This window comes from Betta splendens, chromosome 4 (assembly GCF_900634795.4).
Source record: "Betta splendens chromosome 4, fBetSpl5.4, whole genome shotgun sequence".
NCBI lineage: Eukaryota > Metazoa > Chordata > Actinopteri > Anabantiformes > Osphronemidae > Betta > Betta splendens.
Genome location: NC_040884.2, coordinates 9354987 through 9382869, shown reverse-complemented (window position 1 = coordinate 9382869; position 27883 = coordinate 9354987). Strand labels below are relative to the sequence as shown.

The window sequence follows — 27883 nt, the reverse complement described above, 5'->3', positions numbered from 1 at the left end:
TATTGTATTATCTGTGATTATTTGTGTAATTGTGTAGAGAAGGAATTATCATATTTTAATTAACAGACAGTACAGTAATTTTACCCTGTGAAGGCTAGGCAGTAAAAGATATTGCACTCGCGTTTAAGTTCGCCACAGAGACATGAACAAGTTTGTGTCTCAGGAGTTACTCTCATAGCCGCTAGGTGGCGCCACTGCCTTAATCCGCCCTCGTTTGTTTTGCAGCTATAACCATAGCTGGGTTTGGCCGCTTGAGGGCAGTGGTGGTTCAGGAGCGCGCACATGTCACGCACGACTAGAAGGTGTGGTGGTGGATGACTGAATGGTGAGTAATTGTCCATGCGCACACGCGCGCACAACTCCTAACAATGTCCACTGCGTTTACATAAGACTTCCTTCCCTTGTTCTGTGAAACTTGAAATTCTTTGGTAACATTCTGTCAAGAAGAAGCAAAAGCTTCGCACACAAAGGTTTGTAAGGGGGGAAATCTGGTCTCATTTCCTTACTCTTTGGAAATATGTTGTGAGTTGCAAGAGGACTTCATTCAGTTGCTCAAGAAATTATCCAGTACAGGATTAAAGTCTACTTGTCTTTTTGTCCCTATATATATATATATATATATATATATATATATATATATATATATATATATATATATATATATATATATATATATATATATATTTATATGTTTGTATATTGTTTGTATATTGGATATAACATGAATAACATCAACACTCTCTTGATTTATAACGTGTCATAAAACTACCAGTACCAACTGGTAAGTGGGGCCAGTGAATCAGTGACTATCTACCTTTAACAGCTGTTAACAGTGTTCATTAAGTCCAGACTCATGACACACATTAAAATAAATATGTCAGGAGTCATGGCAAGTCAGGACAAGTTGACAAGCTATAAGGAGGGGTGATGTTGATTTTAGCTTTTATGCTTCATACATAGTTTCGCATGTTGCTGAATTGTATTAGCTCACAGTGACGTGGACAACCCTTCCCATTCTTACCACAGATGTGTGCGAGCCACTCTGACTCAGAGCTGCAACTTGCTGTAGCAGGTACAAGCGTGACGGGCGGAAAGTAGGTAAATCTGAAGGTCTGTCGGTGACGCAAAGCCAGCAAATCCAGTTTTTCTGTTGGCAAAAAAGTTTTAGGTGGAGCCTGTGTTGACTGTGTAGAGCTCTTTCATGTTCTACCTGCAGTAACTGGAGGATTCATCTGCTTGAAAATGGCCGTTGGTTGGTCGACTTCAGAGGGAAAGTCAAAATGTGAGGATTTAGCAGAAATGCAACAAGGAGCAGGCAGTAAATGCAGAACAGAGAAGGAGGTGAGGTGTAGAATAAACTCCTGTATTTGATGAATGAATTCAGATCAAACATCCATCAGTGAGTGTCCACACATTCCCAAACAGGAAGGTTAAAACTGAGGTAAAGGTAAAATAAATCAATAAATATCAGAGGTCAGACAGAAGTCTGTCCAGATTGGTTGTCGTGTTGATCCGATTACATTGTCAAAATGAAAATTGGATTCACATGGTGGCATCTGCAAATAGAACAGAACAGACTCTTAGAATATCTGAAACATTCACAGGAAGACTGCAGGTGGCAATTAGAACATTCATTGGAAGAGAAAGGATGCCGGTTATGTCAATAGGGGTTTTAGGAAGATAAAAGAGCAAGTCAAACAGGAAGAAGGGAGGATCATGACTCAGTTACTTGGTAAGTTCCTTTTCCGTCTTTTTCCCCTGAAAACTCATTGCTTTGTTTTGGGACAAACCTTCTGACTCACATGTGTTGACATGCGGCTGCAGTTTACAGGGGACCATAGACTGATGCATTTCCATCTGATCACATAGCGTGAACATCACAGTCTAACGTGCCAAACCTCCTAACGTCATTACAACACTGCCCTGAGTCCGACTGTACCTGGAAAGACCAAAGAGCAGAAACAAGGTTCACAGGACAAAAAGGACACAATGACACAGGTTAAGGCAGCGAGCAGCAGAAAAGGCTCCGAAAAGAGCGACAGGTCAATAAAATACTGAATAAAATTCTCAAGTAGTTGTAGGTTGGATTCCTCATTTATCTTTTTGAAATATCGCAAGTCAAAATTTTATAAATTCATAAAATAGAAGAATATGAAAAAGAGTTCTTTTTTTATTTCTTATCTTATCTATATGAAATCTGTGGTATGGACAATAAAATCCTGAGGGACGTGAAGCTACGTGTCAGAGCTGCTCTGCAGTTAAACGCCTTCATGAAAAGGTATGAAATGCTTATTTATGTCTGTCAGGTAGGCGATGAGCGATGGCATCGCTCATTACTCAGCCTCACAGGTGTTGTCTTTCCTTCTTCTGTCAAATGTGTTTCCCTTATGTAACCGTGAACATGAACACACTGGACCTATTTACTTCCCTGATAATAAATTGGTTTGTCTGGATCCTGAATTATGTGAAGGGGCTTTTGTTTCCTGTGGAGATGTAATAACACAGCTGCTGATCTGATGAGATGAGATCATGGTATTCTAAATATCCCTGAAGCTTTTTGTTATATAAGTAAAAGTCTTATCAATAGGTGACATTTGTTTACAAATGCTTCTAATATTCACAACCTTTGCTTAAGCTTTATACAGTATTTTGTATTTGAGAGACAGCCTAAAACCTGTTGATTATATTTAGGACTGAGTGCACATTTGGATTTTCAGCCTCTTTACTGACCTTTCATTTGGGACTTTTTTTGTGTAATTAGTCTAATTCAGACTTTTATTCTCACTAACCTCTTATAAGTCAACAGCAGCCACACTTTATAAAACAGAGTATGATGTGAAATTGAAGTCTACCAGCTTCCAGTGGGTACGCAGGCATATGGACACTGTCATGTTCTACCAGTGAGATGCAGCAAATCAGTAATAGGCACTTGTAGTTGTGAGCTACAAGTATCAAGTGTGTGGCTGAGTTTTTAATCAATGTAGATTGTTTTCTTATTGCAAATGAAAAACAAACATTCTTTTAATAAAACTGTAATTTATTTTTGACTGAAAACTAAAATTGTCTGAACAGCACATTACAAGGGCATTGTTAAGATAGTTTCTCCAAGGCTCAGTGATCACTTTCATACAGTACACTTGGCATGTACATGGCATCTCCTTCAAATGAAAGAAAAAAAAAAAGACGGGAAATCACAAAGTCCATTGCGTAGAATGATGATTGATTGTACAATTACCAAGCATGTTTGTTTGGTTCTAAGCCACAGAGAGAGGAGAACAAAAAAAAAAAAATTTAAAATATCGCCTGACGATGGCAGACGGCGGCACAGGAGGCAGAAAGACATGAATACAGACGGGAGATCCCACAATATGCTCATACAGAGATCGACTGTGTTCCATCTTTAAAGTTGTACAATGTCTGTTAGATTCCGTTGTTGGTTTTGATTTTCGGACATTTGTCTAATTTGAAAGGAAAGTGTTGGAACATAAAATTTTATGGTGACATTCATTAAGCACAATGTAACAAAACCATTTTTCTGCATAAGCAATTTAACAATAAGAAAAAAATGGCTCCTTTTGTGATTTGTGCATAAGGCCCTTCCCTCCATCCGACACCTCTATTCTTAATCTCAACTACTTACTCCACCCACTGACAACTGTTCTCTCGCTTTCACATATCCTCCCACAATCATTCACAAACTTGACAGAAAAAAAAAAGCGTGCTGGATAAAACATGAGGTAAGAAAGTGGTTTGATTATAGATCATGCAAAACTGCAACAAAAAAACAGGGAAGGAGGAAGTAGAAAAAATAAGTGTATTTAAAAATGGGGGGACAATGATTTGCACAGCTTTGCTTCTTTGGTTATAAAGTAGGTCGAACAATTTCACAGCTTTTCATGCCCCTAACCAAATTTAATTCTATTTTTGCTTTGACAAAGAAAGTCTACAAAATGTAATTTAATAGTTTCCTTTATCGAAACATCCCATCACATATTTCATATCTTAACAGGTTCTGTACAAACAGTCCTCTCTTAATACTTTACAAAATATACATTCACTCTTGATTCCACCTAATGTAAGCTTGGCTGTAGTGTTAGCACTATTTCATGAGAAGACATTTTAATTACTTATTGCCTACTTATTGAGCTCTACTCGTTGAAAGAGACTACCAAATTTAATACATGACAGATTCTAAAATACCGAAAAACCAAAGAGAAAAGTTTCTTTTTGTTTTTTCATTTTTAAAGGTATCTCCATTACATTGTTCATTTACATTATGAAAATAGCAGCCCTGAAATAAATAAATGCAAATACTAAAACTCAACTAATGAAAAAGTATTATGATTCATAACGAAGTGTGGTGGCTCTGAGAAAACAACACAAGCTTTTGTTGCAGCATATAACATGCGGAGGCTGTTGATCTCTCCACTCAAGCCGAGGAGCCCACTGGTGTCACCCTTTGCTTGGGGAGGATGAATCCTGTTCCTCACTTTTCCCTCAGCTCTCTGGCTTCCTACAGCCCTGGCCTCAGGTCGAGTGGGGGGGGGGGGGTTGGGACGATCATCCTCGCTGGATGTTTCATAAGACCCATTTCACCACACAAGCTCCTCACAGGGCGGCACCACCCTCTTTTAACCATTGCTGCCCCAGAAAACCAGCTCTCTGTGCCCTTTGACCCCATCTTCTGCACAATGACTGCATGCAGTGCGAGGGTGTGCACCCGCACCCCTGCTGCCTGATACGGGCCCAGAATAAGACTTTGGGATGGTAAGCGTCTTAATGATGCGAAGGCCCGGTAAAGGCAGCGTGCACACGTCGAAGCATGACCCTTGGTGGTACACAAACGAGATGGAGCATACTGAACACAGAGCCGAGCCTTTTGCTTTATGGAGCTAAGGGGGCAGCAGTAGCTAGCGCCCCTGTCTGCGGGAGGTGTCTGTTTGAGCAGGTGTTTTTCGAGGGGAAGGGGGATCACGCGGAGCTCAGGTTGGGCTGGTGAGGGATGCTCTGGCTCCCCTCGTGCTGAGTCAAGGGGCTGCCCTGGGTGAGCTGGCTGGTGAGCTGGTTGAGCTGCTCCGAGTTGGCCAGCGACTTCAGCACAGCATTCTCGCGTTCTAGCACTGAGTTCCTCTCAAACAGCTCCTTGATCTGCTCCTTTAACACCTCCACCTCCTCGCGAACAGCATACATCAGATGGCTCTTCACCAAATCCTAAGGAGAGAAAAAAAAAGGTTTTTAAAAAATAAAAATACTCCTCGTCGTCTCAGATCAGTGTGTGATTAGTCTTTATTTTAGTTTTATCTGGAACGTAAGAGTCTCTGCTGTGAAGACTTTGCAAATGCATTTTTAAGACGTGACCTGACAAACTGCGTGGGCAAGTTTAACATTTCCTGTTTTTTCTTCTGAGGACACACACAAACTGGCTATGGATGAATTTAACATTGATTATTACAAAAGATAAGGAAGTGAATATAAATGTCTGTCACCTACATTTGTTCAATTTGTTTATATATATATATATATATATATATATATATATATATATATATATATATATATATTTTTTTTTTTACAAATGCTAAACTTACCATTGCCTGTTCAATTTTGTTGTCAATGGCAACGACACTGGCACCGGATGCACTGCAGAGAGAAGGAGAGCGTTAACACTGTTATCACATTCCTCCACATTCATCAGCTGCCAAGTCTTGTCCTTAAAGTGCCAAACATGATCTAAGAGATCTCACTTGGATTTTTGAAGTAAAAAATAACCCTCAGGGGTTATTGTTACAGCTCAAACTGGTTTGTAGAGAATGAAATAAACATCTGAGAGACTGTCTTCCAAAAAAAAACAACAACAAAAAAAACAAACTTTAAGAACTTTAATTTAATAATAATAAATATATACAAGGCTGGAGTGAGGACAGAACTAAGATTTATCTTGGTGTAAACAGCAACAGTGAGCTACACAATTAAACTGAAGACAGCCAGCAAAAACAACGAAAAAAAAAAACAACAAAAAAGAAAACAGACGTCCTCAGCCAGACAGTGTCATGTATGAATCAGTCTCCTACATAAAAACAACATTGTGATATACGATATCATTTTAAAATACTACAGCAAAAGATAGAAGAGGAAACATTCCACGGAGATCGTTTCAGTACCGAAATTATGCGCTTTTATCTACGCGTGGAGACGTGATGCGGGTGATGTCTGCGATCAGTAACATGAGTCAATGTTCACCACCGTCAGTAGAACAGATGCGCCCAATCACAAATCCCGTCGGCGCAACATCCCGCTTTGCCTCAAAGACAAAGACTCAAACAAACGGATAAACTCAGACAGACCCCAGATCCTCGTACAACTGAACGACGCCAAAGTTTCGGAGTTTAACCTGAATGGAGACAAACCTTCCTCCTCCGCCGCCACAGACGCAGCTACGCTCTAGAAACGCTCTCCCGCAGCGTCACGCTAGAAGGAGCTGTGTGGTGAATCTGAGGCACACGCGGGAACATAATGTGCAGACAGCCTGTAATAATGTTAGGAAACAGCGTCAATTACCACTGGTGCGAGTGGAATTAAAAAAAAAACGCCTCCTGAGCTCTAAAGACGCGCGCAAATCTTTAATACCCTCTTTGACAAGGACAATAAAATGCCTGTAAATAACGTTATAGTGGTAAAATGTGAGTTTGAAGTAAAATAAACTCCATTATATAATATAATCACTACTCCTAAACGTCTTGTATAAATTAAATTTGCATCTTTAAGTCCGGGGAACCGTGCGCTCCATATGGCGCCGCCGTACGTCCATGCGTTGACTCCACGCGTGCTGGGGCGCACGTACACATTCAGGGGGGCAGCCCATAGGGACACAATGTAAACACACACGGAACACACAGCACATTCAGGGCCAAAGATGCTGCCGTGCCTCAGCCAGAGAGAGGACGGCGGCCCGCGAACCGCCGAGCGCAAAAACACCCGAAACACGCGGAGCGCGCGAGCGAGCGAGAGACGACAAATGGCACGGGCAGCTGCACATGACGTTTCAGGTCCCCGTGAAAAGCACCTGTAGGACGCTGCCACGGGGATTTCAACCAACTAACTGAACTAGAGCCCGTCGTCCATGCAGTCAAAAGAAACGGCGGACTGCAGCCAGGCTCACGTGCAAGTCAATTAATCCGACGAGGAGAAAAGCCAATTACCTGATGCACCTCGACCTGTAGGGCACCATGCGCCCCGGGTACGTGGGCGAGCACGGCAGACTGTAGCTCATCTTGCAGCGCATCTTGAGTTTAGTTTCGCTAAAGCGTCTCCAAAGTTTTCAGACGGACCGGTTCCCTGTGACTCGCAGGCGCGGACGCTGCTCGTCGAGCTGGAGCCGTGCGCGTCTTTAAAAGCCGCTCGTCACATGGTGGAGAAACACGGGGGCGGAGCTGCGCCTCTCGCTCCCTCCTCCTCCTCCTCCTCCCATTAACCCCTGCGAAGACGCTGGAGCAGCTGACGCTACTCACTGTCACCTTGCGCCACAGCGCACGTACTGCTGCTCCGGACGCGCGCGACGGCACGTGAGAGAGGAGCCGGTGCTTTTACGCCAATTGGCCAACAAGTCTTCAAGCTCCTTCTCTATTTCAAGCATCAAGGGTTTAAATTGGTAATATGCCTGTTCCAAATCTTTGAACAAAACAATGGAATGAAAAGTACATTTTAATTTTTTTGATTTGCAACAAGACTATAAGAAAAATAAACCTGAAGCCTCACATATTAAATGTGGATAGACGACATTTAGAAATGCGACAACTCAGTTGAAGAAATTATGTTGATGTTGGACATTTAGGGCATAAAATAAAAGCCTGTGGCACGTCACACTGAATGCTTGTGCTTTTCAAGTAATCAGATGCATGTTCCACATTGCACAGCCTTCTTTCCAGAGGCGATGAACAGCACACAAACAGAGGAGGCTATGTGGGGAATTTTAAAAGGCCAGATGGTTTAAATTCCTGGTCAAATACCCAACGTCTAAAAATGGTACTGTACTTTTGACAGCACACTATGACAGATGTGATCACAGCGGGGCACGCGTGTCATCTGGAGGCTGGCAAACAACAGGAGAGAACATTCCTCAGGAGCGATGTACTTACACATCTGGGACAATAGACGAGAGGAATGTCCACCAGATCAGACCAGAGCGTGTTTTTATTAATAACAAAAAACAAGGTTGGATCAAATTATCTGGTCAAGTGACTAGGAAGTCCGGTCTGAGGCAGTTAGAAGGGACAGAGGAACCCAAAAGAGCCAGTTCGCTGCCGCGCGCTGTCCAAAGACAACACCGGTACTGTACATTTATTCAAGGAGGAGGACACGTGGTGGTTTACATAAGGACCACTGGCTGTGTTCACCTCAGCGCCGGTCTCTTCTGCAGTGCGTCCTTGCACCCGCCGCCCCAAACAAAGCCTGCAGGACCGCAAGGCAGCGCATTCCATGGCTGGACTCCTCCAGACCCAGACATCTGTGTCAGAGCCGGCATCACGCTGCGACAGCACGAAGCAGAGTTCCTCAGTGAGGGACATGTCAAAACAGTCCTGACCCCAAGAGTGCCACAGCGGCTGGGCACAGGTGACGGTGGGCCACAGTTCCACCATCGCGTCGCCCCTTTGAGGGGTGGGGGTCATCACACGTTTTACAGCGTCACAAATCCATCAGGGCACAGATGCATCGGCACACGTCGCTGCCCAAAAGTACACAAGCACTCGCTGTTGGGGGGACGCAGCTGAATAAATGAATCCTCAGCCTTTCAGTCCCCCCCCCCATAGATGAGCGCCTTTAGAACAATAGCACGGGGGCGGGAGCTGTAACGAGAGAGCAGCACCCTCAGCCACAGCCACTCAGCGCTGTCCTCTTTCAGACCGGAGGGCTGCAGTTGGGCTGCTTCACCAGACGAGGTCAGCAGAGGCCCCGGGTGGTTGGGGCAGAAAACTTGTAATAAAAAAAGAGAGAACCCACAAATCAGCTTCAGGCAAGAAAGGTTTGGTCATGCCTTCCCCGTTATGATGACAATGAACTCTTTGTTGTACAGAAATCGACTAGAATATTCCAGTGGTGGTGACATATTACACGTTGCTCAGTTAAAAATCTCAGGTCACAGGAATAGAAGGGACAGGACAGGTTGCCATCGGACTGACAGTGGCTCCTCTAGTCGGCTCCCTGCATCTGACCAAGGCTTTAATCGCTGATGAAGATATCAGAGTCTTCTCTACAAGCAACACCAATCATGTTTGCCTATCTAGTAAGATAAACTACATCAGTTGTCCAGCAAAAGGAAAACCCACACAATTATGAGGACAAAGTTAGAAACTTATAACTGAGAGACATTTGGACAGTAGATGAGGCATACATGTTGTCTGATGAGGCACAGCTGGAAATCCCAATAACACACGTGCAAATCGACATATTGAGCCCTAAATCCCATAAAGTAACAAATCTGGAACAACTGCTTCGTTCTCCATCACAGCACAAAGGGTCAGCGTGCCAACATGTGCCTGTGGGCAGGGGGGATTTTTCAGGTGCTGTACTGTGGGGACCTGAGCATGACCCATGACAACACAGGGAAACAAATCTAGATACAGTACACGTCTGGACAGGAACGCTTTTCCTCCAGAACTATATCAGAGCTGTTTCCTTGTAAGAGAAACAAGGGTGCTGTCCCATTCGCACGGTCACAAACTCTGCATATGAGTCGTGTTTATGGTGGAAAATTGTTTCCTCGCTTGAACATGCACATCTTTAGCAAGACGTCTTGGGTGGAAAGCCCCGACCCAACAGGAAGCATGAGTGGGACTCAAGACCCTCATAAGTTTAATACAGTCAAAGATAAGATCGGAACGATGGAGAGCGGATGAGGTTCATCCACCGCTCCTAATTTGAGCGGGATATGAAAGCCCTCGTTATGTTAGCTTGTCCAGAGGCTAAAATAACTGGTGGCAGATGTTTGTTAATGGTTGCGGAGACGTGTAAATGATGTTCAAGAGCCACAGTGTAAGGTAACCATCAGACTCCATGTGCAAACACAGCAGGGGATCTGGGTCAGGGGTACCCCCCAGCCTTAAGTAATCACTGCCAAAATGGCCCAGAGAGCAGATCTTCAGCACCCACACGAGCCTTAATATCACATTACACTACTTTTTCTGTACCGAGTGATTCGAGCTACTGCCGCTCGCTTAATGTAGATCAATGGCCCACTTATACATAAAGATTCAAAAAAATAGTAGGACAGTGATGGCAGTTATTCCTTTTAAATGAGACCTTCTACAGGCCTGCACCTCCTACTGTGAGACACAAGCCCCACTAAAGGGGGAAAGCTGAGAGAGGCACAGCTCCAGCAGGAGTCACCACCCAGGAGTCTTGCACTCACAATAGGCCAATGAAACCAACGCACAGATCTGCTTCTCAACAAGCAAATGGCTTTAAAGCTCTTTAGCCTAGAACAACACGGAAAGTTGACTGCTGCAGCCTCCCTAAGCTGATCAGAAAGCAGAGATGAGAAGATGAGGCAGCACTGGCTATGACAGTACACCAGTGTGGTAGACAAATCCACAAGAAGCCAGATACGGCCTACTGATTTGTAACTGCATGTGTGAATGCACCATAAGACCCCACTGGAATGTGTAAGTAATAGTGTTAGTCCTGAGGCTTTAATGGGGAGATCCTGGCACCTCCCCGTTAACGAGCCTCTGTACTATACTAAGCATTTATCGTAGGATCAAGGACTTAAGTCCCATTTGTGCTTCCACTCTGCAGTGCACGGTTTGGGTCAGCCTAATGTCATTAGGCTGTATTCTACAAAAACACGGCTCTGCCTTTCACTGTGGCCTCACTCCTGACTGTTTGTGTGGTTCCTAGCTAGAGGTTAAACCGTGAGATAAGTGACAGGACTCTGAATAGCTGGATTATTGTCTGTCACTTTGCTCAAGGAAAGATTCTCAGATGTAGGGATTTTGTCAGTAGAGTAACATTTGCAGGTTTTATACCTAATCATCTAAAACACAACAATGTACTTTCAACTATATCTCAACATATCATAGACCTATCCATGAATCGATGAGCTGATGAAAAAGCAGATCATTTTTTGCTCCCAAGTGAGTGAATATATCATTTGACCCTCTGCTGGTCCAAAGAGCCTGTTTTAATGAGAACATCACACATCATATAAGTCAATTCCCAAGTGTGAATGCCGTTTAAACAAGTGTGGGCAAGACAATGTGAAAGGGATACATGTGTGAGGACCTTTCCGGGATAATTAAGGGTCAAATGTCAGCAAAGTTTCCAAAAAAATTTGCTGAAGTTGGTGCCACTAAACAATTCACCTCAGACAGGACGTCTGATGCTGGTGGTCAGGATCTCTGTGCGTCATCAGCTCTCTGTGTGACAAAAATGCATGTTTTCCTACTCAGAGTCAAGTCGAGTCATGTCATGTCCGTCTAAGCTCTGTAATGATTTGGCTGGGGGGTCTCCTGTACAACAGCACAGTAATCCGTTCCAATTATGAACTCATTTTGTGCTTTAAATGAAGGCACTTAAATTGAATGTGAACTCTGAGTACATGCCCTACAGCCTGTATCTGGCTTTTATTTGAATGAAGGCAGAGTGTCTGTAATTGAGTCAAGGCCTCAAAAATAGAGTAGTTGGTAATTATCCAAATTTTAACAGACTGAACTTGAATGGAGATAAAAATAAAATCAAATCACAAAATGAACAGACAAAGAAGTCACAGTCTTCAGCTATGGCCTGACTGAGAATCAAACCGCAGCTTTCCCACGTTCAGCCTTCCTCATAATGAAATGTTTGTTTCTGTGTCATAAACAGTGGCCTCATACCTGGTCTGGATCAAATAACTGAGCCTGGGTGCGAGGCCACTAATCAGGTGTTCCCAGGTCGGATTATAAATCTCTTTTATTGTCCTAATCATGAAGTTCTCCATTGTGGATTGTAGGCAGGAAAAGCGCTGCTGTTGCTTTATTTAAGACCGGCCACAGCCTTACAAAGAGTCAATTCAGCAAATCGACCCACAGCTTTCCTGAATTTTTTTTTATTGCCCAGTTTAGCTTCTAATATGGTCCTGAACCTTCGGAACATTATTTAATACACAGCCTCTTTTTTGTCTTAATTGAACTCGGTTTCAGCCACTGTGGCCTTATAAAGACAGGCGTGCAACATGTCCGGAGCGTAGTAGAAACATGTGCAAAATATTTATATTTGGTTATGCAATAACCCTAAGGGATGCAGGGGCACGCTGCCCAGCTGAGGTTTCACATTTTTCACAAAGCAATCATTTTAAGGAATGCTCCTCAATGCCCCCAAACTGTTTGTGAGCGATCCCCGTTTACTTCCAACAAGCCCCACCTTGCAAGAGAGCTGGCTCACGACAAAAGGAAATGGAATGAGGCGGCTCCCAGAGGTTTACCTGCAGTTAGTTGAAAGCTTCTGCATAAAGCTGCACTGTAACGCAGAGCCCAGAGGCGGTGAGCTGGACGAGGAACAGACAGAAGTGCTGAATCTATTGCCCGCTGCAGTGACACATTCTCTTTCCCAACTGCTACTGTTGTTTTGGATGAGCATCCATATCTCCGCGTACGTGCCAAAAACAAATGGAAAATTTTGCGGTTGTATAGGTTAAACTATAGGTATAACATATCTCTACTTTCCAACACAAAGCACATATGCATCTCCCTTAGAGCAATGCTTTTACAGCATTATTATTTCTGACTTTTTCCATTTTTATATTCATCAGAGACTAATTTGGTACCACTGCCAATAAAAGGGCTAAAACTATAAAGCCTAAACACCCCATTGTGCACAAATTCAGAAACAGCCTAAATTAAAGTGGATTTACATTTTCTTGCAGCGGCCCTGAGACTCCCTGGAGGCTCACCAGTGTGGTTAAGTGTTGCATGGGGCTTTGCTCAGACAATCCCAATCACTTCAGGACATGAAGAAGATGAAAAGGGCACTTTCACCTTTGTTTACTTGAGTATGTTGGGTTGGCAGGCAGTTTGTGACGCAGCCTAATGGGACTGTGCATGGGAAAACAAGGACATGACTAATGCAAACCACACACAAACCAAGACGTTCATATTCCTATAGCAATGACGCTAATAGACAGGTGCTCACAAGTTTTGAAATAGTCATCAAGGCTAGTAAATGAGCCTAGTTCTCAATGAGAAAAAACTGGTGAACTGTGTAATCCAATACGCTACATGGCATCCTTGACAAAAAAAAGGTGGTGGGCTTTTCCAAAGCTTTAGATGCCAGTGTTCAATATTCATGTTGTTTTGCTCTGAAGTAATTAGTAGTAAGTACATTCCCAGTACAAACAAACTAAAAGAAGTTTTCAAAGATGAGAGAAACTGCCAGAAGCAAAATCATGTAAGAAGCCCTCAGTCAATCAAGCTTTTCTGGTAGAGAGAGAAGGGGCAGCTTGGAGTGATGGAGGGGGATCCAGGCAGGAGGGTTAGAATTAATGTATTCAGGCAGAGAGAAGTCGTTAACAAAATCCTGCTGAGGCCAGAGAATGGGTTGACAGTTCACCCAATTTGCATGACAATAATCCATAGCATACAGCTAGCACAACACTGAGGCAGCTTCAAAAATCAGAATCTGAATGACTGCTAGTGGCGACCAGAACATGTGCTTGCAGAGGCCTTAGTGGAAGAGAAACCTGAGAACTGGATCCTCGTGACTGATGGAACACAGACACTTAAAGTGTCACTAGGCCCTGAAACGCTGCCAGATCAGAGGGGCACAAAACACAGCCGGCACTTCCTGCAGTGCCATGCTTCGCCCCCCCCCCATGCGTGACACACTCACAGCAACTGTGATGTCCAGCTTGGCAATACAGTAGTTAGGCTCCCAGTGCTAGTTTTCTTACACGTGGAATGGAAGTGAGAATCAATTAAAAGTTTCAAATGCAAATAAAATACTATACTACTACTAACTAACACAATCCCTGTGTATGTACAACCTTCCCCCAGAATTCATCTGTATAAACTTTAAAATATTAAAAAGGATCATTCAACTAGTAAAAAAAAATTGATGTTGTGAAAATTTAATATTAAAAGAAATCCAACAAAACTAATTCTAAAAGTTACATGTCTTTTTCTTAAATCAGTTACTGGTTTGAAAAATTACACTTCAAAAGTCAATAGAGCTGAATGACAAGTTAAATTGGGCATTTTGCAGAGTGCACTGGGCTGTAAGTGGTGCACAGTCTAGCTTAGCCAGCCAGTCCGAGCCATACATGCACAAACACACCCGAGCTCATACCTATCGGTGAAGGTCTTTGACCCTTGATATCTGCTAGGTCGGAAAGCCTGGTAGAAAGCAGTGGATGGGTTCCTGCATTTTAATGGAGGAGGAAACAGAGACAGGAGAAACATGAGTAAAAGAAGAGAGCATATAGTCTGACGAGTGAGAGAGAGAGGGGAACATGTTTTGAGAGGATGTTAATGAGTAGAGAAATACCCTGGCTCAACGGAAATATTGATAAAACCCAGTTTGCTTTATTCAAAAATTACAAGATGTAGCAAGATCTCGTTCAAATTGGGGTCTGTGGGTATCTACAAAGACCACCAACACATATCAGCCAACTGTATGGAGACCTTGTCTCTTTATCCGCATGCAGTCTCACTGTAGAAAAATATATTTTAAACATGATTATTATTCATATTATCTCCCCTTATCTACTGGTACATTAAAAGCCCAGGAGTGGGACAGGAAGTCAATGTTGAGCTATTATTAATATCTACTATTAAAACTGAATTCTCTACTTAGTGTTAATAATAATCTGTAAAACTAGAATTTTCTATATCATTTACTATTTTGATCTCAGAATTGACACAACACTCCAGCCAAGGCGTAGCATGTAAACAAGCACTAAATGTAGGCCACCTCCAGAAATACAGCTCCGCCACTGCCCAGAAATCTGTCACTGTAGTATTAATCCTCTATTTCTACTACTACCATGCCTAATATAGAACTGCAGAAAGGTTCCATGTAGAAATAACTATTCTGAGTCTACAGACTATTAAAGTTTCTGTACGTTCAGTTAATGCTATATTGTTTTCAGTTTTGATAACTAACATGCCCATTGTTAAACACATAGTAAAACAGTTAAATAAATACAGTGAAAACCCCTGCTGTTCGAAAAACAGGGCAAGTAAATTGCTGTTAGAGTTTGGACGATTGAATGCTTTGGGTGGTTCATGCTTGTGTCAGTCAGCCTGTCGTCTGCACTCTGAACATAAAACTTTCTTGGGAGGGTTTTCAGACAGTAAAAACGAACAGGCCTACAAACTGCAAAATGGGCAGTTTCACAATATACAACACCCCGGGGGACTGAAAAACAAAAGCAGGCAGGAGGAGGAATCCATTTACACAACTAGAAAAGTGAGGTTAACCATCCACTACTGTACCGGTTGACTGTCAGGAGTGATTTACAACAGAGATTCCATATCTGAGCCCATGACAGATTTATCTCTGCCACACCCCACTGAACAGCAGCTCAAACTGTTGAGTTTCCTCATGCAGTGGTGTGGTATTTAGACACTGCAAGTTTAGCTCGCAAAGAACACACAACAACACAGCAACTGTCAACTTGGCTCTTTAAACAAGCCCAAATACCTTGTTTTATACAGGACACGGGAAGTTTGTATGTGTGATGAGTTCATCGGTCAAAGGAGAGGCAGGCAGATGTAACAGAGAGGAGCTACAGCTTTAAATGGAGGAAATAGAGACAAGGAAAGTCAGGCACTAAGAGGCTTGACGTGCGATCCCACCTGAACCTCCTTTAGCTTCTGTAAAGAGAAATGTACGAGGTTTTTCCCATTGAATCCAGACTAATGTACATATACCACAGGTACACACAGCTTCTCCATTCCATCACTGACCCACCACCAACTCAGGCTTGCTCCAGGTAGAATTAAAGTCTCAGCAGACTTTTTCATGCCTGCCATATGTTCTCATCTTCTAGTACTCTATAGCTAATGCCAATCAAGCTCATAAAGTTAAAGTAACTGTCCACTGTCACCCAGTTCTCGAAACTGTATATTAGTATTAGGATTCAGGTTAGATTCCAAAGTTTCAGAGCAGTTTTCTGGAATAAAGATTTGTCTGACATTGGGTGAGCTGCCTGAAGGTAAGTGACACCAAACTGCCAGATCTAAGAGGCCGTTCCCTGGTCTCATGACATGTGCTTGACAGGGGATTTAGCAGCTAGAACTTATGTCAATAAAACTCCACTTTAGTTATATCGCAGCCATTTATCACATGTAAAGAGCCTGTGAACTCCAGCGTGCAGAACTACGTGCAGCAGTATCAAAGATTTAGGACATTACATAATCCGATAAATGATGACAGTGTTCTTAGAAACAACAGTATTTACGGACACACTATTATAGCAACGATTACATGTGACAAGTGTAACCAACGTGTGGAACGGGAACCTATGAAAACAAGTAGGCCTATAGACTTCACTGTGCTCTGACAGGTTAATAATCATGAGACAACACACAAGGCGAAGAACTAAAGTCTCAAGGAAGGCTAAGCCTGTAAACCCCATTCAAGGCCCAAACGGGGCCTGAACGAACACATGCTCCCGCAGGTGATCCGAGTGAGGCTGCGTTTAGTCAAAGTACAAAACCTGTGTCTACATCCAAACAGCCAACAGATATTAGCACCATTCTGTCAGTCAGAACGACGCAACGAACAAGTTGAAGTACAACTTGTTTTTTGGAACAGGTCTAGATGTTCCTGCATGCACATTAAATTAAGCACACCGTATCCCTGCAACTGTAACCGCACAGTGCCCGTCCTAGGTAATCGTCATGTTTGCTACACAAAACACACTTCCTGTTCATTTCACACAACTCCAATGTTCTGTCACTGTTTCACTTCAATTAGGGGAAGGCTAAATAAACTGGCCTGTGGGATGAGACATGACCCAGCAGTAGAGGTTGGTCTCATATTGGAGCGATTAGAAGATGTCGTGGGAGAGATGGCAAAAGGCTCAGTGGCAAACAGGGATGTGACCCTCTGCAGGGGCCCAAGCCTGCAGTCATGAGGCAAACCTCCCAGCTGTGCAGCTAACCACCGCTGAAAACACAACACACAACCCCACCCATTCTCCTATAGGAGGACAAAGCACGCAGGACAAGAAGTTTCAAGTTGGTTGCTATTATTGGAAAAGATAACCAAGATCACAGCTCAAGGTTAAGAGATGTTAAATGTCTTACTTCAGCAAAGAAACATGTAAAGTCAGAGAAAGATGAGTGCAAATATGTCACACTAATATACGCACCCTCCTAAGCGAAGGGTGTTAATTTCTGCTCGGGTTACACATAATTGTTAACATGAGCTCTGATGAGTCAGTATAATTCAGAATGTGGGGTGGCTCTTAGAGCTGGGTGGCCGCTGAAAGCATCAGTGTGTATGTACAGAGCCACCCTGGCCGCTCAAAGCTGAGGTTCATCGACTGAGCAGGTTAAACAATCTGTTTCTGTAGCATGAATGTGAACTCTGCCTTGAAGACCCTTAGCTCTGTGGCTGTCAAGGCTTGTCAGCTGTTCAATAACAACACCGGCCTGTCACTCTCCACTCAGTTTTTCTGGTGTCAAACAGAAGCCTGATCTGAGAATGCAATGTAACCTTACCTAATTATTATTATTATTATTATTATACACACACACACACACACACACACACACACACACACACACACAACACCAGAATTAATATTACCTGTAACTATTACTTCAATGTTTTGACTCCAGCTCTAGATCTCAGGTCTGTATTGTTGGATGCCCAAGCGTTCATATCTCCACGCAGACAAAGCAGTAGCAGATTCCTGTGACAAATCACAACCACCTCCCTTCGCATACCATACACTGGGTGTGTCTTTGACCATTATACTGCCCTAACTGCAACTTTGCTCAATCTAAAGTGTTCTGCTGAACATAAAGTGTAAGAGTTATTCCATGATTACAGTGGAAGCCATCAGCCTGGACAGAACTTCCCCCATGGTCACTCTGGCACCAGAGCTTGGTTCACTGGTTAGAGGGAGGTCAGACTCAGCCACATCCTTTGCCAAGGACCTTAACATTTATCTGGTTTAGAGTGATACAGAGCACTCACTGCAACAAAGATCCTATATTATTATTATGACAGTCACACTAAAAGGACTGGATAAGAGTCTCTTAAAGTCACACTATACAGCTTTTGACATTGATGGGACCAAAGATTGACTAGAGAATCTATAATGGATGCCCTTTTGCAATCACCCAACTAGAGGCCTCTCACACCCAGGAACAGTTTTGCTATGCACGTTCAGATTGTGACAATGTTTGTTGGAATCCTGATAAGATGCCAATGCACTGACCTTTCTGGGCCCAGCTGTGATTCATCAGCTGAGGTTAACTCATCAACAGCACAGGAAGTGGTAGCAAAATATTTTCCATTGTCTACCATGGAGTTTTTTGTCTGACCCTGTGGCAAAGTGGCAGAGCACTGCACAGAGGCAACAAAAGGCAAAAACAGGACTTAACACAGAATGTTTAGATGAGACTCCATTCTTTAGGAACATGCATTGCTTTTCACAGCTGTAAGGTGAAATATTAGGTTCTACTTAGACACTTACTTAGATGAAGTGTCCAGAGTGTGAAAACTCTGCATGAACCTGTCATCACACTTCATGCTGTTGACTGTATGTCCACAAAGCCCACACTGGTTCACTTCTTCTGAGACTAAGAAAACATTTAAGGTAATGAGAGTCACATGATAATCACATCAACAATTAATTAAGTGTTTTCTGACTCTCACACACACACACACACACACACACACACACACACACACACACACACACACACACACACACACACACACACACACACACACACACACACACACACACACACACACACACACACACACACACACACACAGGGGATCTGTCTGTCCTTCCACTAGGACTGTCACACAGACAGACACACGCACGCACACACACACACACACACACACACACACACTTAACAAGATAACATCATGATCTGGATGAAATGGAGGGCACGTTGTGGAGCTGATTACAAACAACCCTGAATCAGTGATTGGCAAAGATACTATCTCCTATGACACCACAGCTTCAATTGAGTGAATAAACTGTCCTCAGTCGACAGAGCCACAATGACTCACGTCCGTTTCCTTGCAAGAACCTGTTCAATGTAAGACACTGGATGTGGTGGAGGGGGTAGAAAGTGATTCGACGCTGACAGGAGGAGACACTTGAGATGATGAAGTTGATGTGAGAAAAAGAAGAGGAACAGGATGACAGGGGAAGCATTTGACAGAATATGAAAGTGAGCATCAAAGCAAAGCAGGAAACAAATGTTCTTTCAAAGCATGCACTTTGCTCAGTTGAAGTATCAGTGCAGCCATGGAGGTTAGATTGAATTTATTGAACAGATTATACCTAAATTGGTCTGTAAAGCTGGTTGCGCTTGTAGCTGACACATTTCACTCAAGAATTAATCCACTTAGACACCTACACAATCCGACAGGCTGACTGGTAACAAATAGATTATTGATTCATAATAAATTTTCTGACATTAATATCCAACTTCATGTATGCCAACTAAAAAGGACCAAACCAAACCAGCCTCAACACATCTATATTAGGCTAGCAGTGATTTGACTCACTATGCACCTGGCACCCACAGACAAACTCTCCCTGCCCTCCTCTACCCAGGAAGACATCTAAAGATCACACAACCATTGGTTATTGTAACAGACGCCAAATAAAAAAAGGTCCCTGACTTGGGAAAAATAAAGAGGAAGCACTGCAAACATCTTAAATTGACTGCTTTTTTTTTAAACTTGGAGCTTCTCTTCATCTCTCAGCTGAGTCCATATTTCCATACCACAACACACACAACTAGAGAAGAGTCACGGGCGAGCCAGATCAGTAGACGACACCCACTGAAAGCAGGCGAGTGCACAGAGAAGGGATGGATGACTCAAATGCAGCTGCCTGCAATGCTTTCCACACATCCTCATTACTCACGAGTCAGACATCTTAGGCTCTGGGGAGCCCCAGGCACTGAAACCCGTTGTTCAACCCTTGCTTCCCACTCTGGGAGACCTACTCCAGTACACTGCACGCCATAACTTCAAGTTAGACGTTTATACAACTAGTAAGTAATAATAAGTATCATCACAGCACCACATTGGTATAGATAATCTTATTTCCGACTGTAGAGATTATGTTCTGAACTGTGGCCAGCCTTCATATGCTCCGAGATCTGCTGAATCATAAAACTACTGCATTAGTGATTTGCATTTACTTTTCGTTTTAACTTTCTTCTTCCCCTTCCCTATTGTGTTTTACTTACGGAGAAGTAAACATTTTTTTTATGCACACAATTCATCAGTTTTAGCAACAAAAAAAGAGAAACTACAGTAATATATGCTAGTTCTGTCTAACAGGTCCTGAACCTACAGTATGACATTTGCAAAGGGGTCCCATAAATAGACTTTGAACTTTTCTCTTTTTCACTTCTCTTATTTTGTATCAGAATATCTGACTTTCCTGTAAAGCAATAGGGTGAGAGGCTACGAAACTAAAAATACAAATAAAACTGAAGCTGTCAATTAAGGTACTGTTTAAAAAGCGCTTAAAAAAGTAAAAGTAAAAGTATACGCAGGTTGGAGTAATCAATGGGTAAATTACTATTTCCTTGCACAGTGCAACTTCCTGTCCCCTCAAGTGTAGATGGGTCAGCTCCCCATTACCGTAAGCCAGGTCAAGACGAAACACAGAAGAGACACAATGTGTGTCATCTGACCACTGTAAGACAGACTCAACGGGAATTAATTGACTGTAAACTGTTAAAAGGTCTCCAGCCAAAGTTGCGACACATACAGTATACTGGAGCATTACATAACCCCTCAGCTCAACATACTGTAGCACCCTTCATTGTGTAGTAAGTATAATCTGATAACCAGGATCCGTCAACAGCTTTAGTCCTGGTTCAGAGGCCCTTCTTCAAAAATAATCTGTGCACATTTAATGTGCAAGGGACCACTGAAAAGAGTCCAGCCTTCTCTGTTGCAAGACCATTTTGGAAAAGACAACAAACAGGAACAATTTGCACAAACTCTCTTCATTCGCGGAACAGCCTGCAACAGAGTCTGTGGCTGATTCAATGACCATGCTTCTAGCACAAACCGAGTTAGTTGTGGTCGGCCGCCAGGAGCGTGGTTGTTTACTTGCTTTGGCAAGTCCACTCTAATTGGAAGTTATCCTCTGACCACATCTTGCTGAGATAACAGGGTGGGTCCTGTGCTAACATACTCAACCACTTTGCCTCACACTGCTGGCCTCATTTTGTAAAAAGGGAAAATGTAACACACTTGATGTTTTAAAATCAAACAGATTTCACAGTACTAACACAAAAGGAAATCATTGGCGCTCCATCTCTGGAAACTGGGCCAGATAACATGAACCCATTAATGAGCACTGAGAGCAGCTCTAGGACACGTCATTGAAATAAAGTTCAGTTATTATACTTTTAAAAATGCCATCTTGTTGAAAGTACAGTTCCCTTGATTAATCAAACCAGAAAAAACAATCATGTGCATAAGCAGTCGAGAAGCAGAGAGGGAGGTCGGCATGAACAGGTCAGTTAGGGATACCAAAAAAAAAAAAAACAACAACAACAACAACAAGCAGGGGAAACAGACCGGAGCCAGTCCAGTTGTCCATCCCAAAAACAGAACTGGTGCAGACCCGTCTGCTCAGGCTGTGGCCCAGGGCGTCTGACAAACACGGTCATTCAGCGTTTCTGGAATGTGTCCCCTGGAAGTTCAGACAGGTCAGCTATCTGTGGAAAATAAGCCGCTGCCTTGTTTCCAGGCATTGCAATAACTGAACTAGACCCCCCCCACACACAAACACACCTCAAACATCACTCTCCATTCCGTCCTGTGTGTTGCCCTGTCAAACTGCCAAGAGGTAACATGGAGGGAGGCGCCAAGTACTGAACATGCAAATATTCTTCTAATAATTATCCTCCTTCCTCCTTGCTTGCAACACAAACATTAAGCAGCTAAAACTATGATGCCTTTAATGTGAAAAGCAATAAAACCTTACTGCCTCCCTAAACCTGAAGAAGCAGTTACATGAGACAGAACAATCAGGAAAGGACTCAATAATTACAATAGAAACTATTGTAGATCTCAAATGAAATGAAAACCACAGTTTTTAGTCAACAATCAACTGAAACCCACTAAAAGTTATAACTCATCGTTTCCACCGAGGTGAACTTGCACTTGCTCTGCAGCTGACCTTTCACAAACTGATTACAACTTTGTGACATTCAATTCATGTGAGGGGACATGTGTGTGTGTGTGTTACAACAGTTACATCATGAATTAGGCAAGGAGGTTCGTATATTTGGCAGCTGGTTTAGTTTCCTTCTGTTGATCCAAGTTCATTGCTTGTTTGCTGATATGAGCGGTAGTCTTTTCATCTTCATCCAGTTTATAGGCCCTGCTGGATCACGACAGGTTCTAAACCTGATACTAAATAAAAGCAATAACCTTCAAGCACATGCGTTTTAGCCTTAAGTGACTGGCCACTTGATTAGACACAGCTGAAAACTCTAATACAATCCAACAAAAACAACCACCCCATTATATGACGCAGTCCAGGACAATGTGTCTGAAACTACCTCAAGAAATCACCAACAGAGCCAACCAGAGAGCAGGGAGGTGTGGTCTGGTCAGGAGAAATAAGCAGAGGATGAGATTAATGAAGGCAAGGGTTAAAAGCTGGTTGTAAAAAGGTGTACCTCCATACAAATTCACTCAGGTACGTGATTGTTTTGCAAGGGTTGATGTGAGAGGATAGTCACAGCGACAAAAGTGGCAGCGTGACTCACCATACACAGACAAATGAAAAGCATATTCACTGGTGCAAGTCATTCGAATCTGGGTTGGGTATTTGCCATGTAGACAGATGACTAATAAACTATTCAATTACATTAACTATTTAATTAAAAGTTGGTTATTATGGACCTTTCTTTATGAATGGGAAATAATAGATGGTGAACAAAATTGCAAACTGCTTTTTTTCATACTGTACAATAATGCCACCACTGTTCTTCTGCTTCAGAAAATGTAATCAATTATGAATTAATAATTAACATTCCTAAGTGGGACAGTAGAGCGTAGGGGCGGGTGGTCCGTCCTGAGAGAACTAAACGCATCTGCATCTATTGAAGGACACCAATTGGTCCCCAGGAGTAGCTTCATCCCTTTCATTTGGCTGCCATGCAGCAAGCTGAGGAGACACTAACCATTCCAAGCAGAGAGGAAATCATTCGCATCTCACAGCTCCACCCCCACAACGCTTCGTTCCACTTTCGTGATGCACGATGATTTAAAACAGAACCAAACAATGAAACTCAGAACAGATCCTTCAACTAAGCACAGAACAATGCACTTCTGACATGAGGGGAAAGTTGGGAAGTCCATGTCCTATTACATTATGGTCCTCATTGAGATAGTTAGGAGCAATGAATAGATTGATTCTATGACTGACAACTCGCCTTCATGTCCAACATCAGCAACAAAAATATTTGATTTGAGATGTTACTCATTCTCCAAAGTTACCAATTTGTGTGGTATGAAACATTTTAAAAAGCACCTACATTGAAAAGGGCAGCAGCTCATTGATTAAGTGTGCAAGAAGTGTAAACCCCTCACAGATCTGCAACATGTCAACACTTGGTTAATCTGATGTCTCACCACAAACGGGTCTAACAAGGACATGAGTCTGGGAGCTGGAGCAGAAGTCAGACACTGTCCTGCTGATTCAGACACAGAATCACACAGACACAGAGGCGTGTGTGTGTGTGTGTGTGTGTGTGTGTGTGTGTGTGTGTGTGTGTGTGTGTGTGTGTGTGTGTGTGTGTGTGTATCCGTCCTGCTGCCAGCATCACCATAGATACTCAGACAGCCACTGATGTCACCCATTCTTACACATACACACACAGTCATGAACAGAAGACACTCTGGCTGTTCCTTTCATTAAATTATGGGCAACACACAGAGGTTCTCACCTCTGCACACTATCAACCTATGTGTGATGCAGCTGGGATAAACAGTTACTAGTTCAAGAATAGTAGTCATAGTAGAAAACAGTAAATTTGATTTAAAAAAAAAAAAAACTCAACTCAAAAATTAATTCAGGCAAAATGCCTGTGGCTGCTCCATTCATAATAGGCACTGAAGAAAATAACACAGCTCTGATAAACAATGAAGCCTACATAAATACAGGCCAGGCTATGCACGTGCTAGACTCCTGCTTTAATCTAGGTCATTCTTGGCCCGACATCCCCTGTATACCTCTCTTCTGGTTGCTTGGAAAGGTAAAGAGTGGCAACACTTCAGCAGAAGCTGTGCAAGAGACACCCTACACACGGAAAATAGCTATGGTGCGTATGTTAGAATAGAACCATTGGCACATGATGAATTGCTATTTACAAGGTTTAAAGTTAGGAGACATGTTTGCCAACCTCATTCATAGACAGCAAAAAAAACAAAAACATCCTACGCTGTTTAGGGAATAGTTTCCTTCTCGGCTACAATAACAGCTACTGTGTGTGTTGTAACTTATCCTAGTGCTTGCTAACGCCCCCTAAAACCAAACTGTCTGTTTGGTTGAATGGAGAAATGAAGGAGGGGGCTGTGGGTCTATAGAGGCCAGTTACTATCCAGCATTTTGTGGGTTGCCTATTAATGACAAAGACAGAAAATTCCTTCTGTCACTTCCCATTGGCTCATGACTCTCCTCCTGAATAGTTCACAAGTTTAGAGACAAAGACTGTACAAAAGTTTTATTCTGCTAGCTTTAAAGTACAACCAAGCCTGTGTCTGCCTATATCTGGTAAAAGAAAAAGGAAGAAAGCGTGCTTACTACCTCTAACAAGTTATCAGTGCTATGCTGTGTAATATCTCTTTTAATAGTACTCTCTGTTTTTTTAGTTTTCTGTCAAAAGCATAAAACTTGCTCACTTTAGTGTGGACTTGTATCAGTAAGGTTTTTCTACATCCTCTTACCTGTCATCATCCACATCCACACCAATATTATTGATGTCAAGCAGGCTTTTGACCGCGGGGGCTGGTAGGTTGAGGCCCTCACTGAAGAAAGGCTTTACACCATCTTTCCGTGGCACCACACCGGCATTGGGCTGAGGTAGGGCATCAGACGTCTGCCCACTATCTTCTGTATGGTTGCTTAAGCCAGGGGGAACACCTGTTGTTGCTCCACCATGGGCTCCTTGAGGCTGAAGTCCTCCTGTACCAGGTGCCTGACCTGGCACACCTTGAGAGATGTTGGTGACAATGGGCACTGTGGCAGGCACATTCTGGACACTGCTGTGTGGGGTGGTGGTGACGGAAGGTGCAGGGTTGATACCCAACCCCCCTGAAGGCTGAGGCTGGCTGACAGGCTGCTGTTGGCCACTGATGGGGGCCCCAGCTGTTGCATTGCCCACTTGTTGCAGCAGGCCCCCAGCTGAGGCTGTGTCTCCACCCAGCCCCTGGGCACCTGGACCAGAAGGGTTGATTAGAGACGAGGGAACCTGGCTGGCTGCAGGTCCCAGAGGAAGAGAAGTCATAGGAAGGTTTTGCGTGCTGGAGCCAAAGTGCTGCTGACTTAAGTCCGGTTGGCCAGCTGGAAGGCCAGTGTTATGAGCAGAATACACAAACTGCTGGGGCTGCGTAGCAGGAGGCATGTTGTGAGACTTCTGTGGTATGGCACCTTGGTGCACACCATTGAGGCTGTTTGAAAGAAAGGTCTGGGGAGCAACAGGCTGCACAACCTGTTGTGGTTGCTGCGATACAGTCGTTGTATACCCTGGGGGCTGAAAGGCACTTGCTCCACTCCCTATCTGAGGAGCCACGCTGTAACCTGGCTGCAGAGGGTCTGAAGGGTGAGGGTGTGGGAGATGTCCGGCAGAGTAACTGCTGTCTGTGGAGTTCTCCACAGCATGAGGAGAAAACGTAGAGCTAGTGATTACAGAGTTAGTTGTGGCCCCAGGCCCACTTTCCCTGTCTATACTGTGGTCAAGGGTTAGAGTTGGCTTCATACTATCCACAGCACGATTAACACTTGAATCTGAATCTTTGTCATAGAACTCATTGCAAGTCCACCTGCCCCGTCTGAAGGGCTCTCCAGTACCATGGTCAAGTTTGATGACCCTAAAACGGGAGCTGCAGCTGGTGCTAGTGGGAGCAGTGGAAGCCACACTGGGGGAGACAGTGGCCGCAGGGACCGTGCTGGTGACTGTCAAGGGATGGGTGGATGAAGCTGGAACCAAAGGCTGCGCCGTCGTTGCCGCGGAATTGATTCCTCCTAAAATCTGCGGGGTGCCTTTACTTTTATACGATAGCCCTCCATTGACGGGAGCGGTGACAGGCGGGTGGCCCCCCTGAGACTCCCCCACGTTGTTGAAGGTTTCCTCCGATGAGCTCCCGTCACACACCCCCTGGTCGCCGCGAGGACCGTCAAAGATTTCCGACGACACGTCCTCTGTCCGGGACTCGTCCGGATCATCCAGGCTCTCGGTGTCGTCAGTGATGCTGCTGGCCGCCACCTGAGCCTGGGTCACACTCGTGATCTGGAAACAACTTTTCTTCTTTGCTGGCATTTTCGACATGTTGACTGTTCGCGTCAAGCCCGTCCGCTGCTCCCAGATGAAACCGAGTGTAGGACTAATGTCTTGCGAAGTAGCTCACAGCTGAGGGATATGACACAGACACGTACCGTCACAGGACTTTTCCATAGCGTTCCTCTTCCTGTCTCGCAGCGGAGAAAAGTGTCACAATCGAGGGCAAACCCGCAGAAACGCTCCGCGGTGTCCCGGTCACTGAACACGGTTGAGCACAGCGCTCCTCCTCCGACCTCTGGAACACCCCGTCGGCCTTCCTTGTGTCCCGGCAGCGGAGTTGCAATCAGGCCGTTGTCAAAGTTCTTGTTCGGCAGCTCCTACCGGTACTTTAGTCTGAGCTGGGCCCGGTCCCCAGCCCACTCTTTTCTCTCAGTAAGGTCTGTATTTCTTGCCGACTAGCTAAGTTAGCAGTTGTTAGCTAAGGTTAGTTTAACCTCAGCACCAGCGTGTGCGACATCATAATGTAAACAAATCCACGGGGAGTTCAAAAAGAATATAATCCAGCGACGGAAGCGGCAGATGTCTCAAAGCGGCTGAAGTTATGCCTCTCGCCGTGTGGATAGCTCAGTTCATGCAGCTGCTGCTAGCAGCTAGCTGACAGATAACCACTTTACCACAGCGGCAGTAAGCTAACGGGCAGCTAACTGCTGCCTGCCGCTCTTCTACCACTCGACAAGATGGCAAGAGCGAGGTGCATCCTGGGTATGGAGGTCAAACTAGTTTCTGTCATCGCAAATAAATGAATAAAAGCAAAACGTATGTTAAAAATACCTTTACGCAGTTTGTGAAGATTGCAACAATTTAAATTAGTACAGTTAAGCAGTTAAGTGCTTTTTGGAATGAAACGTAAAATAAAACGAAGCACATCAAAGAAAATAAATTAATAAAAATAAGAATACATGTTGAAGTAATATACATATAAAAGAAATATGTTAAAATGTGTTTGTCAGTTTTAATTGCTTTTCTATTTTCCCAAGAAAGTACTAAACTGCTAAAGAAGAACACATTTTAGTTCTTGATGATGTAAAATTAGGAACTGACTAGGTATTAACATCCGCTACATGGCCTATTCAGAAGGGGGGCTCAGGGGGCTCAAGCCCCTACTGTTT

General features: G+C 43.6%; 1 protein-coding gene across 4 annotated transcripts; it reads right to left on the bottom strand.

Annotated features, from left to right (window-relative positions):
• Nucleotides 1–3016: 3016 nt before the first annotated feature.
• Nucleotides 3017–27581, bottom strand: tsc22d2 (TSC22 domain family 2). Of its 4 annotated transcripts, XM_055508288.1 has the most exons (4): nucleotides 25162–27469; nucleotides 14314–14385; nucleotides 5589–5640; nucleotides 3017–5211 (listed from the first exon to the last, which is right to left on the bottom strand). In XM_055508288.1, exons 1-4 carry the CDS (start codon nucleotides 26760–26762, stop codon nucleotides 4972–4974), a joined length of 1965 nt encoding a protein of 654 aa, XP_055364263.1. In that variant the 5' UTR covers nucleotides 26763–27469; the 3' UTR covers nucleotides 3017–4971. The 4 variants fall into 4 exon arrangements, with proteins under 4 accessions (XP_055364263.1, XP_029001504.1, XP_055364265.1 ...); XM_029145671.3 differs by lacking the exon at nucleotides 14314–14385 and having other exon boundaries at nucleotides 25162–27467; XM_055508289.1 differs by lacking the exons at nucleotides 3017–5211; nucleotides 5589–5640; nucleotides 14314–14385 and adding exons at nucleotides 14399–18549; nucleotides 18680–18785 and having other exon boundaries at nucleotides 25162–27581.
• Between the last annotated feature and the right edge of the window lie 302 nt (nucleotides 27582–27883).